Genomic DNA, 23768 nt, shown 5'->3' with positions numbered 1-23768 from the left:
CAGAAACCACCCACCACCTTCTTTTGTACAACAGTGAACTGAAAACAATTTTTGCATTTGCAAATGGTTGAAAAGAATCAAAAGAGAATATTATTTCACAACTGGTAAAAATACATGAATATCAAGTTTTAGGATCCATCATTAAGTTTTATTGGAATATAGCCATGCTTACTTATTTACATGCTATTTATGGATGCTTTCATGCTGCACAGGCAAGCTGAATAGTTTTGACAGAGATCTCAAGGCCACAATGCCTAAAACATTTATTATCTGGTTCTTTACAATGAAAAAAAAATTAAAACTCTGCTCCCTATCTCTTAATATTTCTATGTGTATATAAATATATATATATATATATATATATATATATACATATATATATAATCTCCTTTTCTCTTTGTGCTACATTCTTGGTAATTTACTTTCCAGTTTATTATGACCTTCTTAGCATATCTAATCTGCTGATTTAGTCATCATTTTCCCCCTTTTCTTCCACAATTTAAAATTTTTAACACTGTGTTTTATCCTTTTTCTAATCTATGTGGCAGGTTTTGATCATCTCTATTGCTTTGAGTAAGGAATTTTTGTGATACCATCTTTTATTTCTTTACACATTTCATATATATTTATTTTATATTCTGTACCTGATAATTCCATTGTTTGAATCCCTTAAGGTCTAAATCTGATATTGCCACTTCTGCTACTGATGTTGGATCGTTTCTTTATGTATTTGGCGATCTTTGATTGTGAGCTCAGACTTAGATCAAGTCTATGGTCCTACATTAAGGACCTGTCCAGAGAGGATTTTGCTCTGCTGGAAGCCAGGGAGATGACTATCACCTGAAGCATTAGAGCCTTCTTCCAATTTCTCTCGCTTAATCTGGGAGTCTGAGGTTCAACGCTTCAGTCTTTCTCTGTTGACCCAAGACTTCTTTCCTTCCATTCCAGCACCAATATCGGCAATTAAATTGGTGACTGTCTTTAGGCATGCCTGTCTTTCCCATGTGCATGCTCCTCTAATTTTCTTTTCTGCTCAGTTTTCTTCTTTATTCTTCTAGCCATTAGGAATTCCCTGTAATCTCGGCAAATTTTTTTTCTATGCAATCTCAATGTTGTATAACAGGAGGGTTTCCTGGCTATCTAATCTGCCATATTGCCAGGGTGGGAGTCCTATCCAGTTCTTTGTTCTACCCTTATGACTAATTTTGGCCCCCACTTGTTGGTTTAGCTCCTTCCCAGGACCAGGTAAGGGAATTATTTCCATACTTTCTACCTTCTCCTTTCCTTTGCGATAGCCCTGTGCCTGCCCTTGTCTTCAGCACTCATTTTATCCCCTTAACAGATACCCAAACTCAGAGTCGACAATGACGGTGTCTTCTCTTTGACCAAAGAAACACCCGTTCTTTGGTTTCTTGCCAAGGACAGAATTTAGCTGTGGCTCTTTTCAAGCATCTTGGGTCTCCAGCCTCCTCCCATTTCTAAACACACACAATCTCTATTGTCAGCCCTAACCCATTTAAACATGATCTCTCTGTTGGCGTGGTTGAATTTCTATCTGCTGATGTCATTATTTCAGGTCCCTCCTGTGGAACTAGTGTTCTTTCTTGCTCTTTGGATCTCCAGAATATGGCTTAAAGCTAAATGCTTTTCTTCCTCGGTTTACATCACTGCCCATAGATTGTTCTGTCATTTCTAGATTGATTAGTTACTTCTGCAGTGGTTGCCATCAGTTATGAGCGGCTTCAGATGAACAGAGGCATATGAAAATACTTTGTAAACTAGAAAGCCCTGTGCGATGCTGAGGATGATTCGGGGATAAGATACACAGTGTAGTTTAGGCTTCAGCTGACGCAGATGTCCCGGACTTTGATTATTTAGAAAAACAGTCCAGAAAAAGAAGTCCTAAAGCCTCCTGAAGGTGCAAAGTGGTCTGCACAGGAATAGTTGTCTGAGTCTTTCAAGGGGGAAATGGAACATCCTATTTAGAAGCCTGCACCTCTGAAAGGTGGTGTGGAAGAGTAGAAGGAATTACGGCACTCGTGGACAATCTGGATGAGGAACTTCCAGAAGCTATGTTGATTCAAAATGATGAATTAACCATGACAGCAAGCCTATGATTCCAGGGCTAAAACTTGGAAGGTTTCTGATGTGCATGCCAGAGTGGGGCAACTAAACCTTATGGACATAGCAGAAGGAGCCTTGGTCTAGGATTCTAGAGACTTTTTTTTTTTCCTGATGAAAAAAAATTGATTGCTGTACTGTCACATGATGAAACCAGTTTCTTGTTAGGAGGCTGCCTTCCAGCTCGAATTCTGGGATTTGATCATTACCAGTTGACGTGGCTTTGTCTGAGTTGAAACACCAGGGGCTTGATTAATGGTTGGCTTTGTTTCTCCCTAATTCCCTGGTTCTACTTCCCAAGTTTCTGTGTTCCTGACTTGCAGGCAGGCAGTCCCTGAGGTGGGGTAGCAAAGAGAAGACACAACCCCTCTTTCCCCTAGTTCCTAGTTCTACCTGTTCCATGATATAATCTATACCCAAGACCCAAAGTCTCCCCACAGAAGCACTAATGGAGTTTCCAATGTTGTTCCTGAGGCACATTCCTGAGAACATGGGACCTTGTCCCTTCTGTTTCCCATAGTACTTCTCAGACACTTCAGCATCAGGAACTCAGGAACTTTTTCATAGTGCTCTTCACATACATGAAAAGCATACTCGTAATTTCTAGTGTTAGAAATATTTTAGAATATTTTAATAAATTGCTCTGTTCGTCTTTCCACCTTCAAGTCGTAGATTTAAGGCACCATGGAAAGCCTTCTCTGTGCATTCTATGGATCACCCCAACTTGCTGCTACAAAGATTACTTCTTTTAACTTCTGACTGACTCCTGGCTGATTCATTCTCAAAAGCCAGTGTGGGCATTCTCACTAAATACCACAATGCATGACCTACCATTTACACTTGTTGTTTTCCTTCATGGTATCAGGGTTGCAGTCCTGGTCTAGATGGAGGCTCCCCACTTCCTGAGATCCTAGAAAATGAATCCATTGGTTTATTCACCTTTGAGTCATGCTTACCTGGGCAATCTCCTGCACCCACTCCTGCACCTGGATGCACAGGTCCAGGACTGGGAATTGCCCCCACACCACCCCAGATCAGAATCTCCCATTTTGCAAAGCTCTTTAGTAGTAAGGCTACATCCCCCCTCCATTTCTGTTTCTGCCTCTAATCATCTGTCCTTCCAAGTCTTTCAAATACGGCTTCAGAAAGAAAAATTGCTTATTTAAGATCTGGCCCTCAGTATTTACTTCCAGCTAAAACTTGTTTCTCCCCCAACTAGACTATAAGCTTCCTCTTGGTGATAGGAACTGTGCCTTTTTCTGTTTGGACTCCAGGAACTACAACAGTGCCTGGCATATAGTAATTGCTGTATCCTTCAGTGACTAAATGAATTAATGAATGATTTCTCTTAATGGGCACTGAATGAGTGAGTACAGTGAATTTTCCAATTATTTTCTATCTCTTAATATTGCTGAGACTGACTTCTGAATTTTCTCAAGTACAACCCATCTCTACAACAATATTTAGGGTTGCCTGGGTGGCTCAGTTGATTAAGCATCTGACTCTTGATTTCAGCTCAGGTCTTGATCTCAGGTTTGTGAGTTCAAGCCCCATGAAGTACCTCTCTCACTGAGCTGACATTCTAGAGGTAGAGAAATGACAGCTACATATATATTAGCTAGTGATGTATGCTTCAAGAAAACATAGAGCCCTCGTATAAAGCACTTAAAATGGTACCCGGCATTCCAATAGCCAAAAGGTAGAAACAACCCAAATGCCCATTAACTAATGAATGGATAAACAAAATGTGGTCTATCCACACTGTGGAGCATTATTCAAGTGTAAAAAATGAAGGAAGTACTGATACATGCTTGAAGACGGATGAACCTTGAGGACCTAAGTGAAAAAAGGCAGATACCAAAGGTCATTTATTGTATGATTCCATTTATAGGAAATATCCAGAACAGGCCAATCCATATGGTCAGAAAGGTTGCTGGGAGTTGGGAGGAGGGGTATGGGGTTTGGTAATGGGTATGGGGTTTCCTTTTGGGATGATGAAAATGTTCTGGAACTAGATAGTGGTGGTCATTGCCAAGATTGTTAAATGTACTGAATGTCACTAATGGTGAATTTAATGTTACGGGTATTTTATCGTATTAAAAAGAAATAGTATCTGGCATAATATAAGCATTCAATAAAGCTTACATATTATTTTTTATAGCAAAACGAACAATAATCTCTCAAATAGAAAATTACTCAGGAGTGCCTGGGTGGCTCAGTTGGCTAAGCATCTGCCTTTGGCTCAGGTCGTGATCTCAGGGTCCTGGGATCAAGTCCCATGTCAGGCTCCCTGCTCAGAGGGTAGTCTGCCTCTGTCTCTGCCCTCCCCACCACCCCTACTTGGGCTCTCTCTCTCTCAAATAAATAAATAAAGGAGGATAGTGGTTTTCTTTGGGGTGAATAGGTTGGGGGGACGAGGGGTGGCTTTGTTTTCGTACTTTATACCCTGTGTATTGAATGATTGTGTGTATATGTACAATACATAACACGTTGGAATTTTAGATGATGAGCTGAGTTAAGAGTATGAGATGGCTATTCAAAACCCCTAACCTGCTCAGAGGTGGCATTACAAGAAACACGGAACACAGGACGAGGGAGGTAATTTACCCATCATGAGAATTAAAATTTTTTGGCTTCATAACTCATTATGAAAAATAAAACTGGACTTGCCACGTGGTGTAAAAACCCTTCCAGATCTGAAAGTGGTTTTTGCCGCTGGTCAGAGGCGTGGCAAATTCTTCTGCTTCTCAAAGTGCCGAGTACACCACAGGTGCTCGACAAATATCTGGCCAGTGTTCCTGAAGTCCCATTTAAAGGGCAGGGCATGTGATGTTCTTGAACTTTGGGGCCACCTTTCCCCGTGTTAAAGCACGTCTTTAAGAATGAAGTTAATACAGAAATGTAAGATACTATGAAGGAAAGCCATTTACAAGTCTGAACTCTTAAAAAAAATCATTTTATTGATCCTTTACCATACAAAATTTATTCAAATTACACCCATTTGAAGTGGTAAGATCACAACTAGAGAACAGGTTACCCTGTAACAAATCTATTTACAAAATCCATCATAAAAGCTTTTTTTTTTTACATTATATTACATATTTTCTTTTTTAAACTAGCATACAACACAAAGCTAAACCGATTAGTAGTTTGCCTACTCCCAATTTTGGGAGAAATACTTCCTTTTGACAAAAATCACGTACCCCGTAGGAAAAGAAATTCCCACAATCTGACAATTGCCACCTGACTCACTCTGCAAGCCATGTTCCTTCAAATCCCCCCACACACAGGCTGTCATGCACGCATCTGAGTTCTTACTTACTTTCTTTTCTTCCTGAAAGCTAAAGCTTTAAATACTGCGGTTTTATTTACAGATCTACACTTGAAAACAACAAAAACGGAAATAAGAACCACAACCACCACCACAACAACAACAAATAAACAGAAACAAAATAGAACACTCTTAAAAAATTACAAACCAGCTAGAAAATATTCTGGCAGTGTTTACAAATTAATTGCTATTTTTTTTTCTTGTACAAAATCGCTAGATAATGAAAGTGTGGAGGAGACTACAATCAACTTAAATAAAACGATCGCTATGCACAGATCTGTACATATGAACACACACCTAACACTGTTTGACAGCTCATGTGTTGCCCTTTATACACTTTTTATTTTGTAAGGCTCACGCAGTCATAATTCGCACACTTGTAACTTTTAGCCATTTCATGTGTGAGCGTTAATAGCAGCAACTCAATGGTACCAGAAAACCTGCATACTTAGTACGTAAAGTAACACAAATACTGTAGTACTAACCCACTTTGTGTGCCAGATACTATGTCAGAAAGAAAAAATGGGCAATGCAAGCAGAACACAGCATGGACAGCTAACTCAGGGACACCAAGCTCAGCCCACTAACTGGAAAAATCTTATGCATGAAGGAACTTTTAAGACTTATTAGTATTCCTTTCGTTTTCAAAACAATAAATACGGCATCATTACATTACGAAAAGGCTTAAGGAGAAAGCCAACAGAACACACAACCACCTAGCCAGGTGAGCGCTCAGTCTTTAGACTTTGGAAACAAAATCAGCTTTGTGCAGCTGATAAAGAGAATCATGACAAAGCCGGAAACAGAGGCAGCCAACCAGATGAGATAAATATGGGAAATGGGCAAAAGCTTGGCATAAATGGTTTCCCGTACAGGAAAAAACCCCACAGTGCATTTCCAGTAGGCACTTGACACAAAGCTCCCCTCTCCCTCCCCCACCCCAATGCTTCATCACAGACCACACTGCTGTTTGTACCAAAGCCAGTGTGTGTGAGGGAGGAGGCTGGGGACGGAGGCCGAAGAAGAAAAAGAGGGATAATGTGCACCTTTGTTTTCCTTCCCAAACATACACCCACGCACACCCACACAAATAGTTTAAAGTGCTGGTGTCATTGGTTTTGACCCTACCACCACTTTGCATATTGTGGAAATCTACCTTGAATCAACTGGCTGGGGCTTTCGTGGTTTTCTTTTTGTTTTGTTTTGTTTTTGTTTCGTTTTGTGTTTTTCCTAAGGGATATTTTCGATTCCATTGAACACACAAATCGAGTGCTACTGTGTCAGGCACATAGCATTTCAATTTAACTGTTTCGTTTGGAGGTTTTTTTTTTTTTTTTTAACCGGACTCCCTCATTCCCGCCGTCTTCAGGATCCAAGCAATGGACCTGAGGTACCATGCCACACGCCCAGCGGGAGAAGGGTACCTCTCCCCAGAGCCAATGGGAAAGCCATTCTTGGACCTAACTGGTAGGATTTGCAGCTGACACGAAGCCTCCAGCTGGGGGACACCATTCCTGAAGAGTAAAGCGGGACACGCCCTGGCATTCTATCACTTCTCCTTCCATGTAATGACTTCCCTTGGTCCAACTTACTCCTTCATAGAGGAAGGGGAATGGGTTCTGGGCCAGGACGATGGCAGCCCCCGATGCAGGGGGAACGCCCTGTTCTCACCAGCTTTTAAGTAAATGCCACTGACACAGTGGGGATGTCTTTGTCCCCAGAGGCCTCTCCATCCGACCCCCATCCTGAGAAGTGGTCTCCCTGAGTGCAGAGTAAGAGAGCCCTTGCCCCAGTCACAGGGCCAGGAAGCCCAAGGACGGAGGGATCCACACCTGCTGCTCCTTGGGACTGCTATGTCATCTGACCTGGTTCTCCTCTCAAATGGGCCACCCGTGTCTGTGAGCGAGCGAGCGAGCGAGCCCCAGGACTGACTCGCTCCACGCTCCCCACCCTGGGAAAGGAAGCAAGATGGGGCAATGCTTCTTGCAGAGGCTGTTAAACCTTAGATCACACACGTTTAGATGCTCTGATCAGTAGAGGTCCTCTACCTCTGCTTAAATAATATGAATTAGCAAAAACCGTTTCAAAGTAAACAATTAAATTGAAATGGTGCTGGGTGCCACAGGAATGCTTAAATGGCAGCTTAAAAAAAAAAAAGGCAAAAACAATCCACAGAAAACTCCTAAGTAAGCATTTGCTACAAATCAACTTTAAACTTACAAATACGTTGGGGGCAAGGGAGTGGGAGTAGTTAATGGAGACAGGAAAATCCACAACAGCTTCGAGTGGCAGATCTACCGTTCTTCTGCATCTGCAACAAATATTGGAAAACAGGTTCTTCATCCGAAAGGCTGTGCAGGTTCTCTTGACCTCCTAGCGGTACACAAGGTCTGTAGCTTACACTGAATTATGACAGTAATTTAAATATTCCTAAGAAGAGCTGAAGAAATCCATTTCATACTTTTGCATGACTTCAAGTTTACAGTTCCTGCCGTTCCATTCCATATGAGCAGACCCCAAAGACATGCATTCCTCGGAGAAGGCACGGCTTGAAATGCTATTAAGGAAGATTGCTGTTTTCGAGTGGGCCAGGTGGCCAGACCCCATTCTACAGCCCATCCGACAGGCACAGCAAGCCAGTCCGGGAGGGAGGGAAGAAAAATATGGGTGAGAGACACCTGATTGCACATTTTCTCACTTGCTGACTCATCCAGGAGATTTTGGAGCCTGGGGCATAGCAGGGCTTTCCCAAGGGAGCCTGCGACTGTGCGTTTAGACAAAAAAAAAAAAAAAAAAAAAAAAAATTTTTTTTTTAATTCATTAAAATGTCAGCTTTGTTCTGAAGTTTGTAGTTTACTTCATGATACTATCTCGGAGGAAGAAGGTAGGAAGGGACAACACTGCATGACAGATGTTCTGGTTCCATAATAAAAAAATATTGGTTTATAAGGGGAGGTCACACAAAGCGTAATCAACTACACATGAAGTCTTCCACCAGTGGGAGCTTTTCCAAATCATAAGCATCAAAGAGATCGCTGATGCCTTCTTCCTCCCCAAGGCTTAGGAGATAGTCTTCTTGGAGCAGGGGAGGCAGTAAGTTCACAAATGGTCCTTCTAGGTTGGAAGGAATTTGGTCCTCAGTCTGCTGTAAGAGGTTGGCTGGGGAGGCCAAAGGAGAAAGGTTTGCCATAGAAATCGAACAATCGCTATGTCCTGAGTTGGTTGAAGCCAAGTCTGAAAGGAGAAAGAAAAAAAAAAAAAATTGGAGGAAACCAAAAAGTAAGTTAGGATAAAAATCAAATCAACTTGTTGGAAGACTATGCACGCTGCTGTTATAAAAGCATGTACCCTCTGCTAAGGATGATCAGATGCCACTACGATCCAGCCTGTCTTGTGCTAACTGTTCACCGAGACTGGCAGCTTTTCTCTGTTCTGGTCTAACTCACTCAACTTTTGAGATGCCTACTGTTAGCAAACAAGAATACAAATGGTTTCCAAGATTAGAGATTAACAAGTTCGAACACTTCTCTCTGCTATCAGCTAGTCAATATTTAAGGAAAACAAAACAAAACAAAACACATACTGAAAAGGTGGCTTCCTCGTAGGGACTCACTGATTTTAACTTAAGTCTTGTTTGAACAACTTTTTAAAGATACTTCTTAAAAATGCACGTAATAAGACATGTCCGCTTTGAATGTCTACAGTGAAAAAAGTGATCTTTCGTTTTCCCATCTGAGGTGCTGTGGCAATTATAAATGCTCAGTATTACCAATCAGACCTGATTCACCTAAATCGCTCTAATTCTTGCTGCTATATTGGGAGACAGTAGGGGGAAAGATTAAATACATATCCCCAGTCTGAAACCGAAAAAAGGGGGAAGAACTTAGATATTCCTGGGCTTTTCCTCCCATATCTTGTCCCCATCACCCTGGGGGGTTGGGGAAAGGAGCAGAAATTAAGTTATAACTTCTTTGACAAAAGCCTCTTTGCTCCGAACTTGTTCCCTTTCGCTAGCATGACCTCTGCAGCATCATGAGAAGGTGTGTGGCCAAGTGGAGCTGATGATTCACCCAGAGAGCTCACAGTTTCAGTCCGCACCTTAGCTGGCTTTCAAAACATTTTAAGGGAAGCGGTTTCTGCCCATAGCGAAAGCCTGAGGGGCTCCATTCGTGGGCAGAGAAGTCATTGGCTCAAAATCATGATTTTATTCTGTAACTAGTCAGAATGCCTTAAAAAAAAAAAGTTACCTTAATAACTTTTAATAACAGAAGTTTTTGTTTCTTGCCTAGGCATGTGGTTCCCACAATGGATCCTTCTGGTCACCTTCATTTTTAAAACAGTTTCCAAATAACAAAAGTGGAATTTTTACCTTTGGAAGGGGGTTTCGGGATATTCCCATTGTGGTCTTGGTTGTTTGTTTTCATTGGACTGTGTGTTTCTGTCTCTTCTGGACACAAATAAACCTCAATGGGCCCTTGGGTACTTGCCAAATGTATTTGTAGGCTCTATCAACAGAAGAAGCGAGAAAAGTTCAAACTAAGAAATGAGAGCTATAGTAATTTTCATCTAGAAACGGGAAGGGTAATTTTCATTGTTCATTTTGCTTCTTCACTGGTAGCCGCTCCCCCTGCCCCCCCATCAACAGATGACTGTCATCCTCTAGAGGAGGGGCCAGTAAACAGTAGCCTGAGGGCCAAATCCAGTCCATCAACTGGCTTTGTAAATAAAGTTTTATTGGCATAGAACCATGCCCGGTCCCACTGTTTACAGATTGCCTCTGGCTGTTTTTTTTTTTTCTTCTCACGCTCTAATGGCAACTGTTGTATAGTTGAGGAGTCCCAACAGAGACTTATGGCTCACAAAGCCAAAAATATTTACTCTCTGGTCCTTTAAAGAAAAAGTTTGCTGACCCCTGCCCAAGAGGAGGTGAACTGTGTTCTTTAAATATATTCCTTCTATGCAAACTATGAAAAGGTCCTTTAAGTGTTCTAAATGCAGTATTTCCATGCTGCTATCCCTTTACGGCGGGGCGTTTTTATGTGAACTTTAATAACCACTGGATGAATAGTATTCTTAAGTGCTAGGAGCAGAGTTTAATAAGAGAATGCAGCACACTAACATCTAAAATTCTTCTTCATCTGGGTCATAGAGCTATTATTATCATTTAGGTGAGAACTCTACCCTAGATGGGAGCTTGCAAATCTCACTTTTTATTTCCTATGCATTTCCTTTTTGCTACATTTCTTTATCTTATAGCTATGGTCCAGGCCTATATTAGCAAAGATTGTCGGAAACCAATCACAAAAATATATTCCCTCCTTTCTTATAATATTCTAGTCTACCAATTGAGCCAAAGTTGTATGTGATTTCTTAAAAGTAAACATGTTCTAAAAGATAAATTCTTAAAGTGTGCTAAGATAAGTTAGGGAGATACTTTTTTTTTTTTAAGTTAGGGAGATACTCTAATAAAACGTTTATGTCTCTATTCCTAGTGGGGATCATATCCAGGGCAATCAACATAAAATTCCCCAACCGTTCAAATCAATCAGAACCACCAGATACCAAATTGTGAGCAAGAAAAAGTACCAGAGGGACAGGGCACCATACCCTGAGTTCAATGCCCCATGATGTTAAAATTAGACTTTTGGGACACTCAATACGTATTGAACTGTTGAAATGTTTTTGAAGTTCAGGTTAAGTAAAATGGATGGGAAAGAACTATGGAGTGTTAAGGAGGATACATGCTTTGACCACATGTCAATGATTCTTTAACTCAGGCATTGCAAAAAGATCTCTGCAGGTGAACAAAGATGTTATCTCCTTACCTCTATTGGGTCAGGCACTTCAAGTCTTGTTTCTGGAGGGGCTTTGACAACTATAACAGTTTGGTCTTTAAGGCCACTAATTTTTCGAATATCTTGATATGTAACGTAAGCTAACGTAGTGAGTGTTAAGGAATGTAACCATTAGAAGACTGACAGAACAGATGCATGGAAACATTTTCAAGTATTTTATGACCTGTAAGAATATACTGGTCTCTCTGTCTCAATTTTTTTTTGTTTTAAGATTTTATTATTTGACAGAGAGAGACACAGCCAGAGAGGGAACACAAGCAGGGGGAGTGGGAGAGGGAGAAGCAGGCCTCCCGCAGAGCAGGGAGCCCGACGCGGGGCTCGATCCCAGGACCCCGGGATCATAATCTGAGCCGAAGGCAGAGGCCTAATGACCGAGCCATCCAGGCGCCCCTCTCTGTCTCACTCTTTAAATATATGGGATCTCTTGTGAATCTTCTTTTCTGGTTGATATTCTAAACAATAAGACAAATGCACGGCGTTCTCCTACCCATTTCTAAAAAAGTCCATGGCGATTTAAAATGTTAAACACAGAAACAGAATAGCTAAACTATCAAAATAAAACCAAAACCCAGTTTGGTCAGGTTCTAGCCAAGTTCCTCTGGAGCATGGACATTCTGTGAACTTTGGTGAAGTGTTCTGTCACTCAAATTGAATGATGGCAGACCCCAATTTACAGAAGAAAAAAAAAAAGTAAGCTCTATTGCTCATATATTTTTTGGAACTCCAGTAACTTCTATCTGCTGCTTGACCATTCGCAAATGTCAGTAGCCACGCACATGAACGCATGCGTAGCAAACAGATATATTGGTGGAAGAACTAACTCAGAAGATGGGTCAGGCAGATAGCTGGTTTTCTTAAGGGCACCTGGGCTGGTTGTGATTGTATACTGCCTACCTATAAAAGAGTCATTATTTGTCTGTTAGAAAAATTAGCCTTTGTATATTACTATCAATATTTCAGTGTTCACAAGGAGGGAATGCAGCTTCCAAGTGCTCTGCAACCTGAATCAATTTGAGAAACACTGTAGCGGGAAAAGAGTGAAAGAGTATTTTAGTACCCTTGGTCATGACTTCTGAGCGCTGAGCGATTCTTTTAAGTGCCCTGGCAGCCGAAGCTAAGAGGATATCATGAAAGAATATGGTACTTATTACATGATAAAAAGTATTCATGCAAGCTTGCCTGGAGAGACAAGTTTTTACTTGGCACTAAAAGAGCTCACATAGCTCTCTTATAAGAGTCACGTAGCTCTCTTCTGTAAGGGACACGGGGTAACATAATTAATGTACAATGTCTTTAGTCTGTTGCGTTTTTTATGTTAGCCCACAAAAAATGCCTAGGCTAAAACAGCAAATCACATGACTCAATGAAGGCCTTTCTGAAGATAATATAATATTAGCAAATAGAGTCTGTGATCTAACACGTTTAATACAGAAATAGGGTCTAGAGAGTCAGGAGGAAATGATGTCTCTTAGAACAGTGGCTTTTAATTAGAAATTGAAGGAAGCTATGAACCTACTGTGCAGATAAAAAAGCACATTCACGCCAAATATGTATATACTTTTAGGGGCATCTACTGCAGACTATCTTCTTTACATCTTAATGGTTGAGACAAGAGCTAATTCAGTGCTGAGCTTGACAGGACAGCTCATGCAAGAGTCCGGGTCTTAGGTCACCATGTATCGCATCAAGGGAGCCAACTGTTGCCTTTATACGAGACTTGACAGTTCTGAGTTTTTACTGAGAACACGGGGAAAGTGATAACCAGGTACTTAGCCCACAGCCCACTGTCAAAAAGCTACGTGACAAGAACTTATTAAAATAAAAACTCATCTACGGTTACTCAACCTGCTGCAGGAAGGAAAATTTCAACACATTTGTGAACAAGCTGTACCACATTCGGAACTGAATGGCGAATTGAAAAAAATTGTGCAAACACATTTTCTAATCTTCCAAACTTTAGAGTACTTCCACTGTGGCTCCCTCCTGAATTTGTTTTTTTGGGTTAGCAGCTCCCTGCAAGGAAGCTTCCAGTTTCCACAGCAAAGGCCCTAGAGAAAGCTAATGTCAGCGACTCTGCTGTAAGCTGCACGTTCCAGACAGCTGCCAATCGTCCTCCATGGGGCTCCCAGCTAAAGAGTGAATGAAACAGCCCGACTAGAGCTATTCTTGTCTCTTCCCCTGTAAACCCACTCTGGCTGGCTGCCACTGGGGTTCAAATCACCACACCTCTTCTCCACCTCACTAATCATCAGCGGACAAGATCAATCCTGTGGTCAATAGAAAATGAGCAATCGCAGTTTCAAAAAACTGCCCGAATTGGGAAATGAATGTCCCCATACCCTCCAAGGGAAAAGGTAATGTGGAACAATCAGAAGTGGGGAACACAAATTAGAGATAGGATGTCTTAAAATATTGGCTTTGTCTTCTATGCATAACTGAGAACATTGCAAGACCTTCTTGTCAACACAATGAAGTCATCTTTCTCCCTTTTTGTCGGGAGTGAGTTGATGAACAGTGAGTTTTCCTGTGATGGCCAAAAGATTGTCAGCCAGTTGACAAGAACTGGCTTTTAAAAATTTTTATTTCCAAGGACCAATGTCTGTAAATGAATGGATAGACGGAGACGTCTTAGGCCTGGGCCGGGGTGGGGGTGGGGGGTGCTTCGGAAATCAGTTTCTGGTGTTGTCCATCAGCAATAATGCATGGTAGAGGTTACAGAATGATTTTTCTAGACTCTTCATTCCTTCAGCTATAGCTCAGACAGATTCAACAAATTCCAATTGCTCCAATATCTGATGAAAAGAAAATAGAATGTGAGAACCCCAACGGTGACAGTGAACGCCCACCAAAAATCTGGGGAGACAGAGAGGGAGCTGCTGGATGATGTCATTAATATTAACGCTGACACCTCACCTATCTTAGAATAGTGCTTCCTTATGCACTGCGTGTATCTGCATGTCCCGAACCACACGTGAATGACATGCGTTAACCCGAGTAAAATTCTACCTGGGCGTAAGCGTCAGTGTGTGAACACTGGGTGTGTTCTAGAAGGCACTAACCCCCAAGGAACAGGTGCACAAAGGATATCTTTGATTCTCTGAATCTTCGGTTAGCAGTTTGAGGTCCAGGGTGCAGCTTTGGATCAGTTCATCTAATTTCTTCTCCTCCTGGCTGAGCTCGGTCACTTCCTTGGACAGGCCTTGACACTGGGCCAGCATGCCCCCATCCTCAGACAGACTGCAGCCCCTAGAAACCCAAACACAGACTCTTCGTGGCTGCTCGGGGGGCCAAGGGGGCGAGGGTGCAAGGGCGGGACAATGAGAAATGGTCCTTTTGAGTAACATGTCCTCTCTTGACACAGGAGGTCACACTGCTTGTTAGCCAAGCGTCAAAATCAGAACATTTATACATTTGTATATATTTTTTGTCTAGACAGTCCTTCACCTTTCACACCATAGAAATTTAAGTGTGTGGAGGGGAACCCCGAAAAAACCCCCACACTGTTATTTTCAGGTTTCTTTCCTCCAGAGGAGGGCTGTTTTTTCAGAAGGCTCAAATTCAAAGGGCGAAAGGTGGAGTTCCCGCCTGTCACATGCCTCCCGGGAGGAAAGAGAGAGAAAGAGGGGGAATACAAAAGGATAGAGAGGCATAGGAAAGAGAGAAAAGTGTGAAAGAAAAGATGAAGCGTGGTTCAAAATTCAACGAAATATCATTCGGGAGGCACAAAAGACCTAGGCAGTTTCTGAGGGTCTTCTACCAACCACCGAAAAGGAAAAGGTTAAGGGAACAGATGTGTGTGCTGTATGCAAGAACAAAGACCAATACCCAACAGGTTTCTAGAAACCACAGGCCTAAATGGGTCACTGAATCGTCACAAAATTCCCCAAAAGTACAAAAAGTTACCCGCACTCATCTCCTGTTTGAGGGAGTCTGTTTTCAAAGCCACCCTCTAACAGACTTGTTCCTTCCCACAACACTTTCATGGTCCCTTCTAAAATACTGGCTGTTGGGATGCTCCGTCCGTAATTCACAAACGAGATTAACCACACACTGAATCACACGTGTGGTGACATGTGTTATCATCCCTGCTTTCCAGGAGGAACTGAGGCCTCTAAGTCTTGCCTCCATTTACCCAGAAAGCGAGCTGACCTGCCGTCAGAGCCACGGATGAAGCTACGTGGTGATGGGGCACCTACACGGATGTGTTCATACACAGCCGGAGTTCATTGCCAAAGCCCTGTTAGGATCAAGCCGAAAACATGTGCCCGCGTCCTTTAGATCACACACACGGCCTCACGGCTGCAGATGAATAACATCCTACTTGACATCTGCAGGGCCCCCCTGCCCCGAAATCCCGGGATCTCCTTGACTGAGGCTAATCAAATGTCTCTGACAGCATCTAGAGGGTAAAGAGACATTGAACTTTGGGCTGAGGAGCCGAGGGGCAGCAGGGAGGAGACCACGGAAGTGGAGTGCGGGCGTGATTGTGAAATCTGGGGCTGGGGGTCGTGGCTTGTACTCACATCCACTGCACGTTGTTTTTCGACTTCTTCTTAATGAGGTGGATGCCTTCCAGCACGTTGGTGATGTCGTAGATTCTCCTCTTTTGCACCTTTAGCACCTCCGCCGCCTTGTTCAAATCCAAGACCCCGTCAGGGGACTGGCTCAGGAGCTGAATGAACTTCTTGGTGAGCAGACCAAGGGATGTGTCATACCGTGTTTTTTCTGAGGGAGATTTTGGAGCTTAAAGAAAAACAAAAGCCGAGCGGGTGGGGGGGGGGATAGGGGGAAAGGTAAAGAAATGAAGGGTTTCTTTGCAGGTAGGCAAGCCCTCTTTCCCGTTGCAGCCCAAGTATTAGTGTCCAAGCGAAGCCGCTGTTGTTGTTCTCGGTAAGTTACAGAAAGCTATGAAGTGGCTTTATTAGAAAAGGAAGGGACAGTACAAATTCCTGTTTGATGAAAGCATTTTCCTGTGAATTTCTCAGTAGTTTCTACTTTGCCTCACCCTCCTCCCTGAGTCTAGTGAGGTATCCCACACATCGTAGGTGCTCAACGTTATCTGTTGAATGAATGAAAACATGCTACGGTCTCTGAGCACCAGCACGTGGGGAGCCCAGCCCAATGGGGCCGGGGCTGCGAATCTCTCCTGCGTTTCGTGACGGGGGCTCAGACAGACCCCTCGCAACTGGCTTTGCAGGCTCCATGGTCTGTGTGTGTCTGTGACTTAGTCACCAGCTTTTCAGGGAATGCTTCATTTGGATGAAGAATACCTAAACAGTCTTTCCACCGACTCGCCCCATCCCTCTTGCATGTTATGCCCTCATTCAATACCGTATTTATTCTGTCGTGCGGGTGTGCATCACACAGGGTTTGTGGAAGGCCTGATCCGTAAACTCCACAAAAGGGGCGAACAAAGTCTAATTTAGCGTCTGTGTTAAATGCCAGAGACATAAAGGACTATTCTGCTGTTTCCAACCTACTTCTCTCTCTCTCTCTCTCTCCCCAAAGAAACAAAAGGTGGGAAGGAAAACGAGCTGCAATGTAGGAGTTTCGGTCAATTTGGACACTGCCTCAGGCGGAGCTAGAGATTGGGGCCGGTGTAGACCTGACCGACTCTGGCACAGTTCTATGTGCAGTTAGCCCGGTCTCAAAAGTAATGTCCATTAAGGGAAGTTAAAATTAAATTTGATTACAGAATGGTGCCAGAGAGCTTGTACACCGGGTGAAAAAGGACACCGCGCACATTTAAAGAAGCCTCCCCCTGAGTCAGTATCCAGGCACCGAAGGGGCTCTACACCCTTTGGGGGGTGTCTGCAGACACTGCGTTTATTTTCTGGCTAGGAACAGAAAGAGATGAAAAAGGACCCAACAGGCCACAATTATCCACACCTTGGCATTGTCTCAGCCACGAGCTTTGAAAGGGGGGAAGCCCACACCGGGGAGAATACGAGATGGAAGGGATCCTTACTTTTTGGACTATCTGGACTCCGCAGGGCGGCTCTTCCTTTGCCCTTGGGGGTTTTTAAGCCATCCGAGAGGTACTGATGACCGCTTTCTCCTAGCTCCAGCCGTCGCTTTGCCTGCAACGTGAAAGGACGATCGGTCGTCACTGGCCACGCGGGCAGTCACAAGCTGCGGGGCTGTTTGGGGGCTGGCCCTGCCAAAGGCTGCGGGCACGTGCCAACTCCCGGCACCTCTGCTCTGCCTCACTCGGGGCCCCTGTCATGCCCTCCGGCCAGATGCTGGATCTGGAGGCTGGGCTGGCGCGGAAACTCTCTTCACCTGCCACGGATTACCCATCTAGGCTCAGACGGACCCCATCCACTGGTCCTGCAGGATCAGGCCTGGGGGCCACATTGTTTACTCCTTCGTTGATTCGACATATGTGCCAGGCATGGGGTGAGACAGTCAGACCACAGCAGGCAGCGTGGAACGTAAATTCGCTTTTCCCTTGCGACACTTCGCCGCCTACCTTCATCTCTGACCCGGGTTGGATCTCTTTCCTTGTGCCCCCCAAACACTGTGTGTTTACATGCATGATAACACTTATTGGATTGAAGGGTTATTTTACTTATCTGTTTCTCATTTCCTTTAAGGCAGGGACTGTTTCCCATTTATCTTTGTATACCTAGTGCTTGGCATAGAGCCTGGCTTTCTGTAGGTATTCAATTACTCTCGCTCTCTATATATTTATATTCAACGAAAGAGTGATTAAACAGCAACGCAGCTAGTCACAGACTGCAAATGGTCATTCATCAGAACAACAAATATTGTAAATGCTCAATCTTGGGCTTCAACTAGTATCACTGTCTCCATTTTTGCATCAAACCTGGCAAATGAGAAGTCTTCATCCAAGTTTCTTCTTCTTCTTCCTTTTTTTTTTTTGGAGGGGGAGAGGGGCAGAGGGAGAGAATCTTAAGGAGGCTCCACGCCCAGTGCAGAGCCCAACTCGGGGCTCGATCTCAGGGACCCCGAGATCACAACCTGAGCCACAATCAAGAGTCGGACGCTTAACCGACTGAGCCACCCAGGTGCCCCTTCATCCAAGTTTTTCATTTAATTTAATTTTACTTAAAAAATACCTACTTAGTGTCTATGGACTGGGCTTAGGGAACAGAGGTAAAGCAAAATGGGGAAGAGTGTCTGCCTCCTTAGCGCGTAGAGTCCAAGAGAGGAGACAGATAACTAAGTAATTGTTGTGTACTAACTAACTGTATGCTGGGATGGGTGTTCAGACAGGAATGGCACCCAACTAGACACCCCGCATGGCCCTGTGTCTTCAGGCTCATCTGAAGACACATTCTTGTAATGAGGAGACACACAATTTCACGGTAACCCCTCATGACACAGAAACAGAAGGAATAACTTATCAGCTGATGACAGACATGCAGCTTCTCTATAAAAAGTTATCAGCGAATCTTGCTCTGTTCGCTCCAGAAGCCCCTTTAGCCACATGTGGCCCATCTGAATCAACATGAGCTCGAAGTATAAAATACACAACGGAGGTTGAAAACTCAGCACTGAAAAGGGTAAAGGATCTCACCAATAGTTTTTACACAGATTACATGTCAAAATGATACTATTTTGCCTTTATGAAATGTGATTAAATCAGGTAGTATTAAAATTATTATTTTACCTGTTTCCATATATATATGTATATATGTATATATGTATATATATATATATTTTACCATGTGGCTTAAATTTGTGGCACACGTGATCTTTCTGTTGGGCAATGCTGGGCTGTACTTCACTCGAAAGGCCTAGGAATGACATTTGGCAACTTTCTTAAATTCATTTTCCCCTCCCAAAGATTCTGTCAAATCCTTGTGTGAGCCTGTTGTTTTAGTTGGCCCAGCAACCATTCCCTCTTCATGAGGCAAAAGCTCCCTCCTCGTTTTTGGGGGAGCACTGCTCCCAGGTGCCAGCCCAAGTGCGTCGCGCCCCTAGGTGACCCGGGCCTGGCTGATCTTTTGTTCCACCCTCCTCCTCCCTCACAGTGGCTGCAGTGAGGGGCCTATGACCAAAGGGGGGTAAACAAAGGCCAACCCCAGGGATTTTTATGGAGCTACTGCCAAGAAGGGGTGGGCCTTCCCAGGAAGGCTGACGTTAGCCAGAAGCCATCCGAGAACGGAGGGTCCACAGGGGCAAGTGGAGTGGAGAAATGGAGAGAGAGGGTCTGAGGCCGTCCTTCAAAACTCGGAATCAGGTCATACGCTGGGGGCAACGGTTGGTCTTTGCCCCAGATTTCTCTGTTGCATCAGCCCATAACATCTCCTTTTTGCTTAAAGCTCTTTGAGTTAGGGAAATGGAAGTGTGGTGTTGCAAGTGACAGCTTGTGGAACGGGCTGAGTCAAGCTGAGCCTTGGTGCAATGGGGAGCTGGCAAGCCTCGTTCAAGAGTGGCAGAGGGAGCGGGTCCCTTCGTGGGGCCTTCAGGAAATTATTGCGGATAAGCTTCATTTGAGGCTTGCCTGAAAGTCGAGAGGGGGACAGCTTTGCTATGGAGGCCTCTTCTTTCCATCGAAAGTAATCCAAGAGATACAGAGCTGTATCCCCTCCACGCGAAGGTCCCCAGAAGGAAGCCAAATGGGAAAAGAGCTGAGGATCTAGGACTCTTGGGCCCCTAGGTTGGGAAGTCTGTATACTCTCCCTGGACACTCCCAAGAAAGAACCACCCGCTGGCGAGCACGCTGGGGGCATGTTACTTTTGTCTCCCCATCCAGGCTATTGTTCCAAATTGCTTTGAGGCAAAGGCCTATGGAAGCCGTAAGCTGTAGGCTGGGGAAATTCCCAGAGATCTGTTGCCAAGAAACGGAGATCTAACTTCAAGGACCAGGACTAGGCAGGTTGTGTGACTTTGGATAGTTGATCCAATCTAGATACTAGATAGAAAATCTAAGAAATCTTAAAGGCAATTCTACTGCCAGAGAATCCTTAAGTCCAGAAAACAAAGGTCTATGATAGCTCAGCCTCTAAGGGAATCAATCACCAAGCCAATACATCTACACCAAGAAATGAGCTGTGGAGGAAGGTCAGCCCCGCAAATCCTCCTGGAGGGTAGGAATCGAGGCAGTCCTATCGGCTGCACCAACAGTCACGTCCCCACCAAGTCTCCCAGGGCCTGGAATTTATTCCTGTGCAGGAGACATGACGTGCTTTGGGAGGCGATCCCTGTGTCATTTCCCTTCTCCCGATGGATGTTTCTGGTGGGCTATCCCGTGAGCCTCCCTCCGTTGTGCAGTGGCAGGGGCTGAATGGATTTGAGAGAAACACACAGACAGTACTTAACTACTTGTACCTCCCAGACCTGAGGACGGGCACACTAATTGGACTCTCTTTTGGGAAAGGGCCAAACAACTCTGGTCTCCGATGGGGCAGCATTACTTCCACACTCACCTTAACAAAGGCAAGCATGCATGCTTGGTTAAAAAAAAAAAACAAACCAAAAAACTAGATGGGAGGTTTTAAACAGTACAGGTGGTCTCTGCTTACACCAGGCCAGATGGAAATCTCTTTTGTTGGCTCTTAACGTGACCATCTCCCCGAACTGTGAGTTATTCTGTTTACAAACAGACCTTCACATCACAGGGCCCCTACCAGTAAAGCAACTCATCTATCCGGTGCTCAGCAGAAGGCCCAGCCATTTGGTCCTAAATAAGAGTCAAGGCTAGACAGGAGTGATGCTGTGTAGACCATTTCACACTGCCGAGGTATTATCAAGGGTAGCTTCTCTTACCAAGGAACCCTGCACTAATTTTAGGACCTCAGCCCAAACGAAGATGACGTGCCTCTGTAATGAAACAGTTGGACTGTTAAATTTCTGAAAATGTATATATAAAAATAATAGGAATAACTGTCAGGCAGCCAAGCAGTAGGCTGTGAGGGGGAAAACATCCACAGTTTCTGCCTCCCTGGCCCCTATTTTTCCCTTTGGGGAAGAAACTTCTCCCCAGTTCTTGGTTCAGGTGGTTTCTTTGTCTCTAAGCCTGTTGCACAAAAAGCCTACCATTGCTCAACCTCTCAGGCTGGCCCTTCCCATCAAGGGTTCAAGGGAGAGGACTGTAATCTGGGCCTGCCAATCGTGGATTCCAGTCCCTTGGCTAGTGGGCCTCTGACCAAGGCAGGAGAATCGGCCAGTGCTGGGACTTTGGTTAGAAATGGTGGGTTCTTTTCACTAGGAGCTAGTAGGACGTTAAGCCTGGAGCTACCTGGGCAGTGAACCAACATGGAAGGAAAAAGCTGGAGAGAGAATGAGTCCCAGCGCCTTCAAGGGAAGTGCTAGATAGAGCCACGCCCAAAGGCAGGCCTACCCACGACTTCCATTTGTGTGAACCAACAAATTCCCTTTCTTGGTAAAAGAAAACTGAGTTAGATCACCACCATTTGCAACCCAGTGTCCTGACAGAGCTAGCCTGCTAGCATTAGCTAGAACACAAGGAACCTCTGAGTACATACAATGTGTCATGCACCGTTAATTGCTTTCCATTTCATTACGCTATCTCATTTTCACGGCATTCCCAGAAAATAGTTGTTATTATTTCCTATCCTACAGAAAAAGATGAAGGTTTACAGCACCTAAGTAACTTTTCCAGGACCCCAGTCAGTAAATACGCCTACTCAAGTCCATGCTTACAACTGCTTTACAAAATGATTGTGAAAAACCGCCATGTAAGAATATTTGAAGTTTCATTAAACTGATGCCATCTTCCTCTATGATAAACGTAGAGTTTTACTTGATTCATAATTTTTAAGAACTTTCCTTTACACAATAAACATGGAAATTCAAACAGCGCAGATGTGCTTATGAGGAAAGCAAATCTTTCCCCCCTCTCCTGACCCCGTTCCCTTCCTCAAAGGCAAGACTGTTAAGTTCCTTTGATATCCTTTTATATTTTAAAGATTTTATTTATTTGAAAGAGAGAGAGTGCGCACACGGGTGGGGGGAGGTGCAGAGGGAGAGGGAGAAGCCGACTCACCGCTGGGCAGGGAGCCTGACACGGGGCTCGGACGCAGGGCTCGATCCCACGACCCTGAGGTCATGACCTGAACTGAAGTCAAGAGTCAGCCACTCAACCAACTGAGTCACCCAGGCAACCCTCCCCCTTTGATATCCTTTTAGACAGACTATGGAAATACAAGCATGTATACAGGTATACACCTGTGCAACCCATAAAAAAATTGTACACAAATGATAGCAAACCATACAATACTCTATTAACACATCTTCAAGTTTGACCTGTCAGTACACAGAATGACTTTATTTTTCATAGCTACAGAATATTGGATTAATTAATACACCATGATTTGTTTACTTAACCAAGCATTCATGGCATTCAACACTCTTCTAGAAACTACTACATTTTCCCATTAAGCATTCATAATGGCATTTTGGGGTAGCTATTACTATATCCACCTTGCACTGAGGCAGAGAAGGTAAGGATTTACCTACAGTCTCAGTTTCTAAGTCATAGATACCAAGATTTGAGCCTATGACTTCCCTGGACTGATGGAAATGTCCCTCCTCTGTTGCCATAGCAACTTCCGGGGCACCACGGCATCATTTTGCCATCATTACTTAGGTATACGCTCCAGGTTTCCTCACCGGACCACGAGGAGCTCAGGTCTTACGTAGCCTTGCACTTGGCATGCACTCAGTTGAATTTACTTATTTATTTTGAATGAATCCAAGGAATAAAATTCCCAAAGTCTCTTGGCAGGTAAATCACAAAGCTCTGACATTACCCACCCGTAAGGCTGCCGTGTATGTTGTAACCCATGTGTGTATATATAGACACGTGTGTACACATATACACATGCTGCAGATTAATCTCTACACATTTGGAAAGGTTTTCAAGAAATACGAAGTGGAAAAATTAAAGTTGCAGAAGGATGCACATCATGTGATTTTATAAGGGTAAGAAAAACTCTAAAATATAAACTTCGTTATAAAAATTTCCAAGTATCCAGAGAGGAAGAAAGTCTGGAAAGATCCACATCAAATGTTAATGGAGGTTATCTCTGAGAAGTAAAATTAAATACAGGGTAATGATTTCATGTTTATAGCTCTGTAATATTTGACTGTATTTTACAAAGCAATGTGTACATATTAAAGTTATACCTTCTAAACTAGCAATTCAACTCTTTGGAGTATGTCAGGAGAAACGTTTATGTTGTCTCTAGGGTTTGTCTATTAAAAACAGTACAGCCAGTTTCTTGAATATTTTTATATTTTTCCACATATGTCCAACACAAATGCCCAAGTTCAGGAGAAAAATTCAGAAAGTTATTGTACATTTCTATAACGGAATGTTATGCAATTAATGATGAACAATCTACATATGTAAGTTTAAAAGAAAAGTAGGTGTGAGTAGTAAAATTTTATTTTTGTGAGGAAATTATGTGCATAGGAAGAAAGGATGTCTAAGGATATAGACCTAATAGTTTAAGAGTATTAATCTC

The 23768-nt window shown here is 43.5% G+C and overlaps 1 protein-coding gene across 3 annotated transcripts in view; it reads right to left on the bottom strand.

The window, feature by feature from the left end:
- Positions 1 to 5062: 5062 nt before the first annotated feature.
- E2F3 (E2F transcription factor 3) overlaps positions 5063 to 23768 on the bottom strand; it is a 72970-nt gene continuing 54264 nt past the window's right edge. For 2 of the 3 annotated variants that reach the window (XM_027602860.2, XM_027602862.2), the window contains 6 exons: positions 17276 to 17387; positions 15831 to 16050; positions 14395 to 14553; positions 11278 to 11392; positions 9822 to 9957; positions 5063 to 8686 (listed from right to left, as the gene is read on the bottom strand). In XM_027602860.2, coding sequence (XP_027458661.1) covers positions 8424 to 8686; positions 9822 to 9957; positions 11278 to 11392; positions 14395 to 14553; positions 15831 to 16050; positions 17276 to 17387 — 1005 coding nt within the window. In that variant the 3' untranslated portion in view covers positions 5063 to 8423. The remainder of the gene's footprint in view (positions 8687 to 9821; positions 9958 to 11277; positions 11393 to 14394; positions 14554 to 15830; positions 16051 to 17275; positions 17388 to 23768) is intronic. The other variant, XM_027602861.2, reaches the window with a different exon arrangement.

Source organism: Zalophus californianus, chromosome 7 (genome assembly GCF_009762305.2).
Source record: "Zalophus californianus isolate mZalCal1 chromosome 7, mZalCal1.pri.v2, whole genome shotgun sequence".
Lineage (NCBI taxonomy): Eukaryota > Metazoa > Chordata > Mammalia > Carnivora > Otariidae > Zalophus > Zalophus californianus.
Note: the sequence above shows the minus strand (reverse complement) of the source record. Positions and strands in the feature narration are given on the sequence as shown.